We start from the raw sequence: 19766 nt of genomic DNA on the forward strand, positions 1-19766 counted from the left end.
GGAGTCTACTTTCTTCTTACGGAACTTTTAAAAACAGAAGAAAATTCTCTGCTGTGCTTTAATTTTTTACATTTATTACATTTTTTTATTTTTATATATATTTTGCTTAATATTTTGTGTTACAGTAAAAAGAACCAGGAAATATTCTTTTACTAGCTTCTCAATAGACTATAGAACATTGCCTCAGGGAAGTTTTTAAGTTAATGCTTTTGCCTCCATAGTCATAGTCCATCCATTCAAAGCTGACAGGCTGGGTAAAATTAAAGTCAGGAAGAAGGGAGACTACCCAACATGACTTCTAGTGATGGAAGTGTGAAAAGTCATTGGGTGCCACCACTGTCACACTGAATCTTGTGTGGCAAGGTTTTCTTATCTTTCTAAACTTTGTAAGAGTTTTCACTCTAAAGCTGTAACTAATGGAAGCAAACCAGGTCTGGATCAATAAACAAATCATTCACCTCTAGTCCTCTGTGAATATCCTTCTGGGCCAAAGAATTTGAAAATATCACTGCTACCCAGACAGAGCCTGTGGGAGTCACCTCTCGATACCTCCATGCCTCAGCCTGACCTAGTGACTAGCACAAATAAAAAACTCTTGAATCAACTCTGTATGATGTCTCAAAGAATTTGCTCCTCCTATGTAAAGGAGTGCATGGTATTATCAATCACCTTGGAGTCTCAGTGGTTTCCTTAGATTTAATATTCCAAGATGCCCTAAACAAAATTCATCCTATTATTGCTTTCTAAATTGTATAGCTTTAAAGCAAATCCCTTTCTAATCTTTATATTTCTTGACCAAAGAGCAGGGCTGGCTTCATGGGTATTTGACCTGTGCAGTTGCACAGAGCCCCATGCCTAAAAAGGTTCTGAAATTGGTTTAATGCTCTGCTGCCACTAGCTTGAAATTCTTAATAATTTTTGAACAAGGGGCACTGCGTTTTCACTTTGCACTGAGCCTCACAAATTATGTAGCCAGTCCTGTCAAAGAGCCTTAATTATCTAAGTCTATTCTCATGTGGAAGCACATCTCTCTTCATTATCTGTGGCACTGGAATTAAGACAGTAATTAAAGGATGGAAGCTAAAAGGGCAAGCCAAGCTTAGTTCCATGGAGAGAAGTTGGGGAAAGCCTACAAGTGTACGGCAGCAAGAAATGCACATTGAAAGCAGAGCCTCTGAAACCTTCTTGAGAAATTCTGCAGCCCTGTTATCTTTTCCTTCCCCAAAACTAACCAGAATCTTTCAGATGCACCAAGGTTTTTGTGATATCTGTACATAAAAATGTATCACTTCTGCTTGAAACTTTGCAGTACAATATTCTCAGAAAGGGTGGTAAAATAGGCTTTCCTGATACTGCGTGCACAGCCCCACCTACACATGCTGTACTTTTTGGTAAGATCAGAGTCTGAATCCATTGTTTTTTTGCAGAGTGGTCTGTTAAGCGGTCATCAGTCCCTATTATACAGTCTAAAGCAATTGATAGTTCAGTGCCTCTATTATGTCAGAAAATACATAAGAATGGCAAAAGGAGCAATTTACTTTACTTCAAGAAAGAAAAGCAATTCACTAGGGATGTGGAGTGCTGTTTCCTAAAGCAATATCAATTCATGATGTAGTGACGAAGAAGAGCTATTAGTCATTGCACAGAATGAATGAAGTTCGGAAGAATACTCTGCCCAGGGCTAAAACTTCCTATCATACCCAGAGGTGAGCTATAAATAAGAGAGGATATGAAGGCTCATTTCCTCTGTAAAAGAGGACAATTTTTCTGTGAATTCCTATATGCCCAAACTAGGAATTTACAGCATTTACCCAGCGGGGAAATGGATCCACTAACCAATTCAGTGAAGCCAACATCCTAAAAGTTCCAGTCATACATTGGCAGTGTTCTTCATTATAATTAATGAATTCCCCCATTTTGAGAAAGAATAGCTTTCTTTGTTGACAGGCTGCAAACTGTTTTCTTTCTCTGAAAAGCGTTACTTGTCCTGGGTATTCTCAGTGAGTCACTGCACCTCATCTAATTCCTTCAACCTGAGACTTAGGAGCATTTATCTAAATACCAGGAGTTCACTGGAATCATCCAACCCCACCACAGAAAGACAGGATAAATCAATGACACATACTAGTCAAGGCTGAATGAAATCAGAAATTACCATAATACTCTAAAAGTCTAAGTTCCTTATTTCCTAAAATCTGCATGTTAAAAAAAAAAAGAGGAAAACTAAAGTATCCTTTGAGAAAAATTGCCAGTTCATTGCCTCATCTATAGCCATAGTCTTGAGACTTTTATTCATATCCCCATATCCCCAACATTTCCCATCAGCTGCCTCAAATCCTTTAAGGAAGAAGATGGAGAAGGAGGGAAGGGGGAGAGAGAGAGAGAGAGAGAGAGAGAACAGACTGATATGACATCTTGACCCAGCCTACTATAATTTTAGCTTTTTAAAAGAAATTCACAACTGGCAAAACAGAAATTCTTTCTCCTTTTGTAGGCCTCATCTCAGCATTGATGCAGGTAAGTAGGGATGGGAATGAAAGGAGGATTTCCTGGTTAGTAATCATGTATTTATCTCAGGAGAAAACATGAATTATTCCAGTCAAATAACTGCTTAGTCACTAAGAATTCACTTATATCTTAAATTTCCCACATCTCATATTTTCTGAGTCCTACTTTTATGTCACAATAGCAAGTGCCATTTAATTTTGCCTTTTAAATAACAGGACATACAATAATTTTTACTTTTAAAATTTATAGCAGTGATTTTTTTAAAAACGGCAAATCCCTGGGGGAGTGAGGACAGGTTGGAAAAATATTTTAAGTACAATTTTATATTTGGAAATGGAAAAATACATACTGTTTTCAGAAAACAAACTGCAGAAAGTCTAATCAAACATCATCATCTTGGCTGTTCAGAATAGGGCTCTTGTTGATTTTTGTGAGAACATGAGTTTAAAAATGCTGATAAACATCAAAAAAAAAAGAATACCCTGTCTCCTTTCTGTAATTTTCCTTTTTAATTGAGTGTATATTAGAGAAGGAGGAAAGACACTTGTGATAAAAGAGTCTTCATTCTCAGCTCCACACTGCATAGGAAATCCTAATTAAATTTCCAATGTTCTTTAAATAACACATTTACACTTATAGTAAAACTCATTTATAAAAATAATTTTGGAGGGGTGTCTGATAACCCCTTACAGGCTTCCTAATAATAATAGATTAAAAAATTTTACTATTTTTTTTTCCTAACTCTAAAATAACATAATTAATATGATCTTAATAAAGATGGTAGAGATAAAAAGAGTACCAAAAATCTACAGGTCAATTTCATTTATCAATATAAGCGCTGACTGAACCCAGCAAAATATCAAAACAATAATATACTACTTCTAAGCAGGATTCATTTCAGGAATAAAAGTAACACAGACTCAAAAGTTTAAAAGTTTCCAAACAGTATATAAATTAATCACTGAAAAGTAAAAATTGCTCAGAATTAGGATGGGGGGTAAGGGTAGAATAAGATTCCAGAGTGTCTGCTGGTTTTAACTGTGTCAAAATGACTACATCAAAACACTTGAATCAAAATGTCCTAGGTAGATAGATAGTTCATAAAGAGAAGTTACTAAAATATTTCAGCCATTCATACCACCTACCTCATCAATAAATATCAACCTAATATTTATTTGTAACTCATTTCCACAAAAATTTCTATTTATTGTAGTTCTTAAGAATACATTCCTTATAAAGTTTTATTCCAATGGTTCCTTTTATTCTTATATATATCATGTTAACTATTTATCTAGAGATCAATGATCATCAGTAGATAGTTAAGTTGTTGTAACACTCTCTTAAGGTTTTTGAGCCAAGCAGCCTGATTTATATAACAATTTTTGAGGATTCCTCAGTTTGACATAATATAACCTTGATCTATCCAAATATCAGCATAAGGGAGTCTGATTATCATTTAATATAGGCCTATGGCTGCTTAGAATCTCACCTTAGTACTCTGACATTATTCCAGTATAACTGAGATTGCCATAGAGCATGGCAATATTTATAATCCTTCCATGTGCTTTAACAGAGATTCTCTTTTTTTTTGTTTTCTTTTTATTCTTAGCTCTTGTGGCTGTAATATATAGATGACTCTCCACAAATCCTTATATTGAGGAAGCAGAAACATTGTCATCTACAACATCTGTGATGTAGCAGGGTCCAGGAGGAGACACCAAGGGGAACTTGAGAGATATACATTATGCCATTAACTTACTAATTGATTCTGGGGACACTTCTCAACCAGGATTTTCCTACCCAGAAAATGGAGTTACCCATATGGTGTTGCTCACCAAGAACTATAGAGCTGACCGAGACCACCACTGTTGTCAAGCTCTCTGCCCATACATAGAGAAACATCTACATGGTATAGAGTAAGCCTCAAGGATGTTGGCATTAAAAGACACAGATTCAAGTCTCAGCTCTGTTGTTTTCTAACTGTGTAACCTGGAGTAAATCAATGAATATCTCTGAGTCTCTATTTTAGCTCTAAATTGAGAGTTTAAACAAAATAATCTCAGGTATCTTTGCTTTCTGTGATTTTTAAACATTCAGAGCAGATAATTCTTAACAATTTTCCATGAGGTTTTTATAAAATCAGCCTCTAATATAGCATTTATCTCTTTTACAAGCTGTATGTGCCTCATATATGAAGAACTATGATTTCATTGCTGTGCTCTTCCAATAGAATTGCATTTCCTCCTGACTGGTTAGCTGTACATTCTAGAATATGGAATAGCATAATTTCTGCAATAAACCCAATGAGCACCCTTTTCTTTGAGCTCTCCTCTTTCTAAGTAGCTGTGGTAAGAGTCAATGCACTGATTACAAAAATGACAAGCCAGGAGGAAGGGGAGAAAGGAACCCTGAAGTTCCAATTCCACTATGAACTTCCTGCTAGACAAGACAAACTAGTCACCTCAAATATAATAAAATATTTAACAATTATCTTACTACCTCATAAGAATTTTGAAAGAATTAAATTCATACATTAATTTATGTATGAAGAATATGTCTCCACAAATGTAAATTTTGTTGCTATTATAATGATTGATGCTTCCAATAGCTTCAAGATAGTAAAAGTAATTAGCTATACACCTGGCATGTACTTTACCATCTTCCAATTGATAGTCTTTCTAAACATAGCAGTAGACCCACAGGTCTGTCTGTTGGATGAGCTCCTTGTCTTTAGTGTCCATAACTAGTATGATACAAACATGTTACATCATCTTTGAACCATGAAGGACAGAGAGTGTTCTTCCAAAGTTTTTTTCTGGGAATAATTGTGAAGGATTATCTTCCAGGTGAATGGCTGTGACCTTATACTTCAGTACAAATAGAACTGTGTTTTATACACTGGTCCTAGTGAAGATGTAATTTCAAGAAGGAGAATGAATTATTACTCTGTGTGGCAATGGAAACAATAACCCTTGCTTAGCCCAATGATACGTGTATGATGTGTCCCCCACCCCCACCCCAGCAACAATTTATTATTTTTTTTTAATCTTCATTTTATTGAGATATATTCACATACCACACAGTCATACAAAACAAATCGTACTTTCGATTGTTTACAGTACCATTACATAGCGGTACATTCATCACCCAAATCAATCCCTGACACCTTCATTAGCACACACACAAAAATAACAAGAATAATAATTAGAGTGAAAAAGAGCAATTGAAGTAAAAAAGAACACTGGGTACCTTTGTCTGTTTGTTTCCTTCCCCTATTTTTCTACTCATCCATCCATAAACTAGACAAAGTGGAGTGTGGTCCTTATGGCTTTCCCAATCCCATTGTCACCCCTCATAAGCTACATTTTTATACAACTGTCTTCGAGATTCATGGGTTCTGGGTTGTAGTTTGATAGTTTCAGGTATCCACCACCAGCTACCCCAATTCTTTAGAACCTAAAAAGGGTTGTCTAAAGTGTGCATAAGAGTGCCCACCAGAGTGACCTCTCGGCTCCTTTTGGATTCTCTCTGCCACTGAAGCTTATTTCATTTCCTTTCACATCCCCCTTTTGGTCAAGAAGATGTTCTCCGTCCCACGATGCCAGGTCTACATTCCTCCCCGGGAGTCATATTCCACTTTTCCAGGGAGATTCACTCCCCTGGGTGTCTGATCCCACGTAGGGGGGAGGGCAGTGATTTCACCTTTCAAGTTGGCTTAGCTAGAGAGACAGGGCCACATCTGAGCAACAAAGAGGCATTCGGGAGGAGGCTCTTAGGCACAACCATAGGGAGGCCTAGCCTCTCCTTTGCAGCAACCATCTTCCCAAGGGTAAAACCTGTGGTAGAGGGCTCAACCCATCAAACCACCAGTCCCCTATGTCTGCCAGCAACAATTTAAAGACAAGAAAGGAAGAGAGTTGTTTGGTTTCCAGTTTTCTTTTACTTAAAAAATCCATGCAGAATTCATAGAGGCAGAAAGATTAGAGGTTACCAGGGACTGAAGAGAGAAGGAAAGGGGACTTACTGCTTAATGAGGTACAGAGTTTCTGTTTTGGGTGATGGAAAAGTTTTGGTAGTAGATGGTGTTAATGGTAGCACAACATTGTAAATGAAATAAATACCACTGAATTGTATACTTAAAAATGATTAAAATGGCAAATTTTATGTTATAGCTATGTGACCATAATAAAAAAATAAAGGATAAAAGATAAAAATAAACCCACACTGCAGATCAGAAGTTAGCCATAATTTTTACAGTTTTGTCATTTTTAACTGGTTGGATATTTAGAGTGTAAAGTCAATGGAGACATCCATGGCAACAAACCACAAACATCAGGATCAAATCTGAAAATATAGGACATTCTAGATCCAGAACAAAATGTATTTATTTTCAGTCTCAGAGAGACAATAATTCATGCTACTCTATCTCATTTCAGAGGTTGTAAGAATGTGAACAGCAAAATTCCCATCATGTTCCATGACCGTCTTTATCATGATAGTAGCAGGTCAAACTGCTAAGCCGAGACAGATAAAACACTGAAAAGGAATAATGAAAACTTATTGGCTCATCCAAGAACTGTGGTTCTGTCTTAAGGATAGAGACGAATGATTCAAGATTTATTTTGATGCCTCATTCCAGAGTTGAAAGTTGGACAAAATACCTGGAATAAATTTCAGTTATGTAAAACTACAGCTACTATTGAGAAATCACGACAAACAAAACTAATGTCAGTATTAAAGGCTTTGCAAAATTAATCAGAAACACTTTTGTTTTAAGAGAAACAAAGAAAACTTACATGGACGGTTTTTGAAAACAAGTATACCAAATAGTCAAGCACTGAGGATAGAGTTAAGACTTCCCAGATACTATGGTGGACATAATTACTCAATACTATTAAATGCTGGGTGGCACCTTTAAAGAAAAGGCACTGATTTCCCACAGTCGCTTATTCTATGCTGTTTCAGCTAGACAATGACTCTTCCAAAACGCCAAATAAGCTTTTCAGACAGACAAAGCATGTTCTAGCTTTCTGATGGTGTCAAGTAATTCTCATGAGGAATCATTTTAAATTCTCTCCAGTGAGAGAGTTTCATTATTGCATTTTAGTTTCATCTAAACCCCCTTTCAAGAACTGTGTCTAATAGACTTTTAGAGCATCTCTGGGCAGCTCTAACTTACATAACCTCATTTTTCAAAGCTGTTCATTACTTTCTCCCCATCTTAACATGCTCTCACACCAGCTCGGGCCCTCCCTTGGGGAACCTTGTTGCCTGATTTTGTAATATAGTAGTGCCTACCTTTGAGACTTTTTCTCATTTCTAAATGGAGTGTGCAGAATGGAGCATGGGGGAAATGCTCCTTAACTTTGTTGACTGGCAATGGAATCAGAATCTGCCAGTGAAAATAGCCTACAATCATATCTAGCCAGGATATTATCCAGTACACACATGGGAGAAATAAAAGGAAATAACAGAAAGTGACAAATAGAAATGGTTTCATTTCTACCTCTAATACAGAAAAGAAAAGAGAAAAATACAAATATCCAACTATACTTTTAAAATCAATACATAGTTAAAAATAAAATTATGAAGTATGCCACAAAATCATCATACCCTATCTGCAAGGAATGTAATGTGGCTTCATTTAAACAGCATACTTCATAATTTTGCTAAATACAAAAAAATCCTCCAAATAGGCTGTGAGGAATTTACACCAGTACACCTCACTTTGCTGCTCAGTGAAACTGAAAACTTTGCAAATTCTTACTTGAAGCACAACATTTTTAAAGCAAAAGAAAGCTATGGTTATACTGATCCTCCCCTCTTTTTCATCCTAAGGAAGGGAAAACACAAAAAACAAACAAAAAAACCTCATAAACTAAAAATGTTTTAATGGCCAGTGAAAACACAAAGCAGAATAAAAGGGAAATATTAAAACGCTACCTTATAGTCATACATGTATGAAGCCATCATTCTTTTTAATAATTCCTAGCTCTTTAGCCAGTTAGTTTCTTTATTCCTCACAGAAACAAAGCTCCAGCTTGATTACAGATATTCATAAAAGGTTTAAATGCCACCTGGCAATGTAATTTAAAATAATATTTTACTCAGTCACAATACTACTGCCCCTACCCCCAATTTGTTAAATATATAGAATCTGAAATTTTATTTAATCACCTATTAAACAAAGTCCGTCAGATACTCCATGATCTATGTGTTCATGAACCCCTAAAGTGAAGATGAGACAACAGTAAGATAGGGAACATTCACCAAGTGACCCACTTGATGAGACAGACAGGCATGGACAATTTCTGGGTAAGCCAAGTGATCCTGGACACATTCGTAAAATCTCTGACTCTCAGTTTTCCCATCCATGAAATTAGCATGATAATAATTATCCACAGGGTTGTTCTGAGGGTTAAACGAGATTATGTATGCAAAGCATCTACGACAAAGTAGACACTTTAAATGGTTTCATTATTGTGTTTTCTCAATTAAGAAAAAAAAACACGGAAACACTGCATGCTGTTATGATGTCTACAATTTTCTTAAAATGCTTTAGCCAAGACGACGTGAAATTACACATGTGGAGGGGGCTAGATTTAATACACCATCTAGGAGTGGTCAGTTGTCCTAGCAAGACTACTCCATGGGTGATCAGCTGGTCTTTAATCAGAAAGCCACACTCCAAATGTGGCTACTACAAGTGCTCTTAATATATTTTATCTGCAGTAATAGCATGGGCTTTGCTAATGTTAGAAAGGGATTTACACTTGTAAAATTAGTAGCTTTAAAATCAGCACAATGGGTAGTAATATGGTCTCTGAATACTGAAATTAGTGATACTCACGGTATGTGTGTTGGTTAAAATATTCTAGAGACACTACCCACCATTGTATGAATGAAGTATAAGAATCTAGCAAGTTCCAAACCTGTACAGGATTGTCCCTGAGACTGTCCAATCAATCCTGCCATTGGGTCTTTTCTCCCCCCGCCTTGCAATTCTTTTTTTCTTTTTTTTTAATCCAGTTTTATCAAGATATAGTCATATACCATACAGTCATCCACAGTGTACAATCAGTTGTTCACAGTATCATCATATAGTTGTGTATTCATCACCACAGTCAATTTTTGAACATTTTTATTACTCAAAAAAATAAATAAATAAAAATAAAAGTAAGAATAAAAATAAAACTAAAAACACCCCAAACAACACATTTCCCCCGGCCTCCCCCACCCCGCATTATTAATTTACTTTTTTAGTCCACATTTTTCTACTCATCTGTCCATACACTGGATAAAAGGAGTGCAAGCCACAAGGTTTTCTACAATCATGTGGTCACACCATATAAGCTATACAGTTATACACTCGTCTTCAAGAAACAAGGTTCCTGGGTTGCATTCAACAGTTTCAGGTATTTCCTTCTAGCCATTCTAATATACTAAAAACTAAAAAGGGGTATCTATATAATGCTTAAGAATAACCTCCAGAATGACCTCTTGACTCCATCTGATATCTCTCAGCCCCTGAAACTTTACTTTGTTTCCTTTCTCTTCCCCATTTTAGTCAAGAACGCTTTCTCAGTCCCACAATGCTGGGTCCAGACTCAACCCCGAGAATCATGTCCCATGTTGCCAAGGAGATTTACACCCCTGGGAGTCATGTCCCATGTAGTGGGGAGGGCAGCAAGTCCACCTGTCAAGTTGGCTTAGAGGGAGACTGCCATTGGGTCTTGTGCAACCAGATCCTACCTCTGGAATATTGCAAGGGGTATTTAAATCACCTAAAACAAAGAGAGCTGGGACTTCACGAATCTTACTAAACAGAGTATAAGAGGTATTTGACCCTATTTGACAATAAATTTTTGTTTAAATAAATTATCTTTGGTCTGAGACCTGCTTTCATTAAAACCAAGTACCAAGGTTATAGGAAAGAAGCTAACTCTCACCTAATTCAAGATTTTTGGCGGCTACTATTATGTACTAAACATAATTGAGTGTTGCATGTGACCAAACTGACTTAGGACTGTTATTATCAGGCTGGTCTTTTTTTCTAGTTAAAAAAGTAAATCAGCTTAGACCAATGGTTGATTGATTCCTTGTGGAATGCATGCATACATAGAATAAATCAAAGGAGTAGAAATAAAATGAAATTAGAAATCAAGGAATACAATTTTTAAAAAATTGTAATATTGAAGCCAATAAAAATGTAGTGAGTTTATACACTGCTGTCGGCATTGTAAATTAATACAGTTTTCTAGGGACAATATAGGAGAATATCAAGAGACTTAAAAGTAAATGTTCAGTCAATAAGCACACGAAAAGATTCTCAACATTATTAGCCATCAAGGTAATGCAAATCAAAACCACAATTAAATATTACTTCATACCCATTAGGATAACTGTAATCCAAAAAACAGATAAAAGCAAGTGTTAATTAGGAAATGGAGAAATTGGAGTCCTCATACACTGCTGGTGGCACTGGAAAAGGGTGCAGCAGCTGTGGAAAATAGTTTGGCAAGTCCTTAAAAATTCAAACTGGAGTTCCCCTATGACTCAGCAATTCCATTCTTGGGTATATACCTCAGAGAACTGAAAACATATGTCCATACAAAAACATGTATACAAATGTTCATAGCAGCATTATTCTTAACAGTCAAAAAGAGGAATCAACCCAAATGTTCATCAATAATGAATGGATACATAAAATGTGGTGTATCAATTCAATAGAATATTATTCAGCCTTAAAAAAAATGAGGTGCTGATACATGCTACAACATGAATGAACCTTGAAAACATTATGGGAAATGGAAGAAGTCAGTCCCAAAGGACATATAATAAATATGAAATGTCCAGAATAGGGAAATCCTGAGAGACAGAAAGTAGTTTAGTAGTTGCCTAGGGCTGGAGGTTGGGGAAAATCCGGAGTGACTGCTAATAGGTACAGAATTTCCTTCTGGGGTGATGAAAATGTTCTAAAATTGATTGTGGTGAGACTTGCACAACATTGTGAATATGCTAATATCCACTGAATTGCACACTTTAATGTGTGAACTGTATGGTCTGTGAATTCTCTCTTAATAAACTGTTAGTAAAAAATGAATAAATGTTCAAACCTTTTGACACAGTAATCCTAAGCATTAATTTGAACCATATGAAATTGTCAATATTAGATCTTTTTTACCTTCAAAACAATTTAATTTAGTTCAACCACAACATATAGTCCATGATTTATGTATAAAAATGTTCACTGCCAAGTAATTTTATATTAGCATGATTTTACAAACAACCTAAATACTGAGGAAAAAAATAATTAAAAAAACTATTGAACCATTACATGGTATAATATAATGCAGTCATTTAAATTGTATCTTTGAAAAACTACTTAAAACATGATGAAATACCATGCATACTATTTGATGCAAATTTTGGAAATGTATTAATTCATAGGTAAAAAGAAATCAATATAAGAAAATATACCAAGAATGTTAGCAGGGATTATCTCTGAAAGGTAGGATTATGGGGGATTTTACTTTTAACTTTCTTTTCTATTTTTTATTTTCAAAATTTTCTAGAACAAGCCCACATTATTTTTATAATTAGAAAATAGTCTTATAATAGGGAAGCAGTAAAAAGCAAGAAAAGCGGATATACCAAATTCAAAAATAGCCAAAGATAACTGAAATTCTACTAAATTCCACTTTTTAATCAAAACAGAATTTGGTTTAAGTTCTCAAAATTCCAAATCAAGTATTTCAGCATTCAGAGGTGAAAAGAGGCAATCTTGCTGTTTTAGATGACAATGACACAAAACTAATCATTCAAAGAAGGTAGCTATCTGTCTTAATTTGAAATCACCAGTAAACAAGAACTCACAACACCCTGTTCTAGTTCTTTAATAACATCCTTCCTGTCAACAAGTGCTTATTTATTTCTAATCATGTGATCATTCACCCTTGTCCCAGCCCTGCATAAATCAGAGAGTTTACAAGACAGTTCTTCGTCATTTTGCACTTTCAGAAGTAGCTTGACTAAAAGACTATTTGGAATCCTTCCAGCTATCAAGAACCATAGATGTGTTATCCCCTTAATACATCAGAATGCACCAAACTCTCTGAGCCAACAATTTTTTCATCCTAGACTCCCCAGCGTCCTGTCTGTTCAACACTGTAATATCTATAGCTTCACCATGTCAGGTTACATTGTCCAGTCTAAATTCCCCAATCCAGGTAATGGTGAATTGATACTATGATTACAACTTAATCCTTCTAGGTCGATACAGCACAAATATACTTGAGGTGAGTGCAATAAGAAGACAATATTTTCTTGTACTTCAAGTTTAGTGTATAAGGCAGCCTTTGTGAACACTTTGAGTTAAGGAGAAAAAGAAAGAATGTTTCAGTTGAAGAGTAAGTCACAATTTATCAAAGTTATGGTTGAGAGAGCACTTTGGATCAAATCTTGCTCCCAAGTGAAAGATCCTATTTTACTGTGAGCCACTTTAATATTACCTAGACTCTCTTAAGTACACTCAGATGAACAAGAGCTACAAAAAAATTGTTGAATTGTCCAAGTTATATAAATTATATACACTTGTGTTTATAGTTTTTCTTTACCACTAGAGTATAAACAGATAAGGCAGGAATTTTTGACTGTCTTATTCATCAGTTTAACGCCAGCACTTGAAACAGTGCCTCAAATATAATAGTGTCTACTAAGAAGAAATTCATTAATTAGTGAATGAATAAATGATTCTTCCACACAGTGGGACACTGTACCACCATTAAAAATGACGTGCAGATCAACAATCACTCTAAACCTTCCCCACTCAGCGTTGTAACAGTGACAGCCCCATAACTTATTTGTATCACGTTCCTACTAGTTGCAAGCTACATTGCTAGGTTCTACAGAGTATACGGAAAGAGATAGAAAGAAGGGTGCTGCATCTAAGCACTTAACATTTCCTTGGTAACTCTTAGAAAAATAAAAGAGAATTTAAAGAAGCAGGAAATTACAAATGTTAGCTTATTAGCCATCTGAGGATATCATAGTTTTTGCAAGGGGTCTGGAAATCTACATGCATACCCAGCATTAACTGCATCCAGAATGTATTGTCCTACATTTTGCAATTGTTTTATTAATGATTTTTTTTAAATTACAGAGCATTTGGCCATTATATGTTTTTTCAATGAATGGCCATTAAAAATCCAACTGTGATCATTTGAAGGCAGCTGAAAAAAATTTAAGCTATAAAATATCAGGAACCACTAAAATTACAAACAATAACCACTTTTAGAATAGTGTCTTAGATCTGAGATGACAGGATATAGGCTTAAGCCTTGGAAGAGAGTAAAGAAGATAATTCCATGCAATTAGGTAAGAATATATGCAAAGGATGGGCTTAGGAAGCAAGCACATGAAAAAATAAGGGGCAGAGTATAGACATGTGTTCATTGAGTTTTGGTTAACCCCTAAGCCCTGGCTTCCTACCCCAAAGACTTACCATCTACTCCTAAGTTAGATTCTGCCCAAGGAAGAGGCAGAGAATAGTGCCAGGAGAATGGCAACATTTGTCCAAGAGAAAAGTCCCCTGAAGATTAACCTGATCTCTGACAAGTACTCTGATGGCAATAGTTTTATCATAAATCTAGGTTACTTCTAAATCTCTCAGTCAAATATACTTCAGTGAACACAGAGAACACGAAAAAATTGGTCTCCGAAGCTCTCGTAGTTTCATAGTCATTATATGAAACCTGGTAATAGCCACTGAAAGGAAAATAGTTCAATGACTAGACTGTTTAAATGCAGATAAATATTGTAATTAATGAGTTATGAATTCAATCCAAATTTTTCCAGGACTGAAATCTTATTGCATCAAATATAACTTGAAATAATGAGCTTTCTGCCAGAACTTTTAAAACCTTTTTGCTAAACACTGATTTTTAATTATGAGTATTTTATTACAATGGGTTTGAAATCTAATTTAATAGGAATATAGGCAGACAGAGAAGAAAAATAAAATGAGAGGAGAGCCCAAAGGGCAATTACTACAATTAGTTAATTAACTTCTCTTTTTAGTATTTGAGAATCTAAAGGACAATGGAGTATTAATAGAAAACACAAACTTGTTTGGCAAAATTGTTATTATGCCACCATCCATGTATATAAGAAGATTTTTTAAAACAATAATTATTTGAAAAGTCCTACTGAAAAGGATCTTTGTGTAGAAACCAATTCTCCATAAGAAAACAGAAGAAACTTGTTCATTTAAGTAACTTTACCTCCCATAAAGTTGATTTTATTAAACTGACTAGTTGTTTGGGGGGTTGTTTTTATGGTAGAACTAGAACTTGCAGCCATGTCTAAAGGCTTTCAAAAAAAAGGAATTGTTTTTTAAGCAAAAAGCTACAGAAATGAAAAAGCCAATCCTCAAATTCATATGGAATTGTCAAGAGCCCTGTTTTGGTTTGGATGTATTATGTCCCCCAAAACGCCATTATCTTTGATGCAGTCTTGTGTGGGCAGGAAACATTTTGCCATTTATGTTTTGCCATTTATTTAGGTCTTCTTTAATTTCTTTCAGCAGTGTTTTGTAGTTTTCAGTGTATCAGTCTATAAGGTTTTAATAACTAAAATATATAAAGAACTCATACCTGAACAACAAAAAGACAAACAACCCAATTAAAAAATGGGCAAAGGACTTAAACAGATATTTTTCCAAAGAGGATATACAAATGGCCAATAAGCATATGAAAAGATGCTCAACATCATTAGTGATTAGGGACATACACATCAAAACCACAATGAAATACTACTTCAAACCCACTAGAACTGCTATTTTTTTAAAAAGAAAAGGTAAAATAAGTGTTATAGAGGATGGGAAGAAACTGGAACCCTCATACACTGTTGGTGGGAATATAAAATGATGCAAATGTAAATGTACTTTACATTTCCAATGTAAAGTGGAAAGCAGCACGAAAGTTCCTCAAAACCTTAAGGAAAGAATTGCCATATGATCCAGAAATTCCACATCTAGATATAGACCCAAAGAAATTGAAAACAGGGACTCAAACAGATACTTGTACACCAGTGTTCATAGCAACATTATTCACAATAGCCAAAAGATAGAAACAACCCAAGTGTCCATCAATAGATGAATGGATAAACAAAACATGGTACATACACACAATGGAATATTATTCCTCTTTAAGAAAAAAGGAAGTTCTGAGACATGCTGCAACACAGACAAACCTTGAAAACATTTTGCTGGGTGAAATAAGCAAGGCACATATGGACAAAAATTGTATGACTTCACTTATATGAAATGTATAGAAATCGCAAATTCGTAGAGACAGAAAGTATATTAGAGGTTACCAGGGGATAGGAGGAGGAAAGTAGGGGGCATTGTTATTTGGTAGGTATACAGTGTTATAAATATTAGAAATGCTTTAATAAAAAATAATTTTAAAAAACTCAAATAAAAACTATTTTTTAATCCTATGCCTGTCAAATCCTACGTATGTCGTATGTCTGTGGGCTGCAGTTAGGCTTCTGGGACCACCAATTTGTCATCCCTATGAGTGTAATGCATTGAACATCACCCCTTCTCACTACTACCTGATCTTTAATATCTTTTGGAACCTGAACATCTCACCAGGATCTTAAATATCAGCCTTCATACAGTCAGGAAAAACTTAAAAATATAAGGCCAAGAGCTTATGAAATCCTCCTCATTATCTGGCTGTGAGTCTTGAGCCTGTTGCAGATAGCAAAACCCCAGCTTCTGGAGAGACTCATTGGCATTATCCGTGCACCATCCTCAACATCAACTAGCAGGACAGCATCACCAGTAACAAGCTCTAGGAACCCAGCCAGTCCTGTGGCAGCCAAGCTCAGTTGGCTGCATTCCAGCTCTGCAGGGTGTCTGAACATGTTGGCATGATGGATGATAACAGAGTACTCAAGCACTCTGAATTATGATCTGAAGAGAGGTGACCACAGGCCAAAGAAACCCTATAGGGACTAGTCAAAGAAGAACATCAAGCTTATATGTGGGCTGTTTGAAACAGACATATCATACTTTATGCAACACTGTAAGAAAGAAATGGCTCCTCTGGGGTTGAGGTAGGGGCACCCTGGGAAGAGTGGATAAGAGCTTGTGCTCATTTCCATTTCCCAGTTTCATCCTGGCATGCCCATACATCTTAATAGATGACAAATGTTTGCTCCTGCCCATGTCTCATTATTTTGTTCTGCAAAATAATTCCTCCCTTTACTCAGCCAGGAACAAAGAAGTGATGATTTTAATTGGATACCAAAAAATCCATCCATACTACCTAAATCAGCTCACTTATACATATCACTGAAAAACAGGTACATTTGCTTAAAACCCATGAAGTGAACCAGGAAATTCCAATCATCTTTTCTCAATGGTCTGCATTTATGTAAGCTTCCAATATAATTTACCAAACTAGTAATTTATCAGTATGTAACTTAAATTATCAATATGCATACAGTAGACTATATCTCATAAGGCTTTTATTCAAGAACTTTAAAGAGCATGGTGATTTTACGTCATCAAAACAAAATTTTTAAAGCAGAGGCTGGATGACCATTTATCTATCAGGTAAAGATCTCTGCACTGGATAAGAGCAAGGTAGTAGAGAGTGGATTTGATGACCTCTCCAGTCCCTTCCAACAACTATAACATGATAAAGCATAGCTACTGAATCATGATTATAGAATTTCTGAGAAACACAATATGATCCTACACACAACTGTTAGATACATATATAACCCAGAAATGAATATACCACATTTAATATTTAATTTATCTCTCAGGCAAATAATTTACTGATTTTTGTATTGCAAAATGTTTTGAAATTATACCAAATATAACATAGCTTATAGTTTCCAGAAGATGACATTTTAAGATATCAAGACAAAACATATCATGCTAGATGTGCCATAAATTTACTGTTACCCATATAAACAATGCCATGGTATTTATGTTTATAAAGTAAAATAACAAATAGGATTCAAATTGTTTTATTTTGACTTTGAAATATGTGGTGAGATATTTCATGAAGCTCATTTATTGATAAGTGCCACCCTAAACATTTTATATCTATTATCTCTTTTACTCCTGACATCAACCCGATGGAGATTCTGAGGCTTAAAAAGATTAAGCAACTTCTCAGGGTCACTCAGCTAATAAGTAGCAGAGCAAAGAGTTGAGCCCACCTTGAGGGTCTCTGACTCCAAAGCCCACACAACTAACCACTAACTACATGGCTTCAATTTAGCTCCCTCATTTCCTTTTTTTCCTGTTTCTTAGTATGCTTGTAACTTTTCCTGACATCTAGGCATCTGATTATCTTGGTGAGTTTACTCTGAAGGCCAGTTTCTCCCTCTTGCCTAGGGTTTTATTGACTGGCTTTGTGTTAAGGCTCTCCTTTTACACTTGGTTTCAACTTATTCTAGAACTTTAGAATTGCCTGTGTTTAACTGAACAAACTTTTTCAGCTCTTGTCCTGGGTATGTGGTACAATTTTTAAGATTACAATATTTGTATAATTGTTCCACCCCCAGGAGAAAGTTTCCTTTCCTCTGTTCCTTCCTGTGACTCTTGATCTGTTCTGCTTCCTATTTAGTTCCCCCTCCTCTCCATCTCTCTCCTTCTCTCTCCCTCTCCCTTTTTCCCTCTCTCTCCCCTTTCAATGCCTCTAGCTGCCTTTGCCTGGAGGTCAAATTCTGGGAGGAGGGTCACCCCAGAAAAGACTTTCCCAAGTCAGCATTTTCCAACTAAAACAGTGCCAGGGACTCACCAAGGGAATGCAGACCAGTTCCAATGAGTCCTGGGGACAGGGTCAGGAAAGACACCCCATGGCCTATTTTGACAGCTCCCCAAAGCTGCACTTTCCTGGCCTGCCTACAGCTGGCACTCTTCTGCAAACTTTTCTCTGCAACCCTAAATAGGCCCTGCATCTTTGAACTTCTACCAGCTTCACCCCTGTTGTGGGCTGGGTTGAAACAACGGCCAGGTGGTCTCTGTCCCAGGGCAGGCTAAAACCACAGCTCAAAGCCAGGATACAGCTATCGCAATTTGCCAATCGAAAGTACTTGGCCGTGACCCACCCTGTTTGGGGAGAATAAGGCTTCCATGTCCTTCTCATCTGCAGCAGCCAGCCAGGAACCAGAACTAGGTGGCCAGTCTCGAGAATGGCGGTTGGGCACCAGCAGTCATCACTGAGTGCTTTACTCACAGTTCTCTACCACAGTGTCTCAGCCTCTTTGTCCCACTCTTCCCCCCATTCTGTACACTGCTCCCCTGGCCTCCAGAGCCCAATAACAGTTGTTTCAGACAGTTTCTGCCTGTCCACTAGCTGTTTTTAGAGGAGGATTGAGTACTGTAGCTTCCTACTCAACCATTTTTCCCGGAAGTTCCAGTTGAGGTTTTTATATAAGAACTGAGAAAACAATTCTTCCTAATAGTTATGATAATACAAGAGAAAATGCTGAGTTTCTGAAACACAGTAATTTGTATCTTCCCCTGGGCCATAAGTGGTGGTAGTGTTATGATCCTCAATTAAAAAGCTTACATATAAGGAAAATAAAGACCAGGGAATAACAAGAGTATTATTGAGCTTGTAAATGAAAAAGAGGCTAAGAAAAAGGTGAAGTATTATTTTCAATTGTATCACTTTCTGAGAAATACCAAAAATCTCCCAGTACGCTTTATATAATATGAAAAAAAAAGCTCTTTGAACTGTGAATGGGCTAATCTAAAAGCTATTCACATAATTTCTAACCTTTTCAGGGAGAATAGCAATCAACAATCATGAAGGAAACTACAAGAAGAAAAGGCATGAAATCTTACTTTTTCATCATCTTCAGTAAATGGAGCACCTTCAGGAATCTTATTTATTGCCTGGGCCACACCAATAATCTCACCATCACTGCTTCGGATAGGCATGCACAACAGTGATTTTGTCTTGTATCCAGTTAGCTTATCAATCTCATCATTGAATCTTCGATCCTAAAAATAAGACAGAGAAAGCATTAACTGCATGTGCATGCTTATCAGGGAGAAGAGAGAACTGTATTTCTGTACATGATAACTTATCACTGGGAATTTGCCCCACTGATTTTTAATCACAGTAACAGACTTGATTTCATGTTGAACTCACCCAAGAAACATAAATGATAATAAATCAATACCATAGGTCTTTAATGTTGTAAATGAAAATGAAGACTTT

General features: G+C 36.1%; 1 protein-coding gene across 1 annotated transcript in view; it reads right to left on the reverse strand.

The window, feature by feature from the left end:
- The window catches only part of PDE11A (phosphodiesterase 11A), a 457660-nt gene that overhangs the window by 385858 nt on the left and 52036 nt on the right, over positions 1-19766 (reverse strand). The window contains exon 2 of the mRNA XM_037848985.1: positions 19388-19546. Coding sequence (XP_037704913.1) covers positions 19388-19546 — 159 coding nt within the window. The remainder of the gene's footprint in view (positions 1-19387; positions 19547-19766) is intronic.

The sequence above is a fragment of the Choloepus didactylus genome, chromosome 9 (assembly GCF_015220235.1).
Source record: "Choloepus didactylus isolate mChoDid1 chromosome 9, mChoDid1.pri, whole genome shotgun sequence".
Classification (NCBI taxonomy): Eukaryota; Metazoa; Chordata; class Mammalia; order Pilosa; family Megalonychidae; genus Choloepus; species Choloepus didactylus.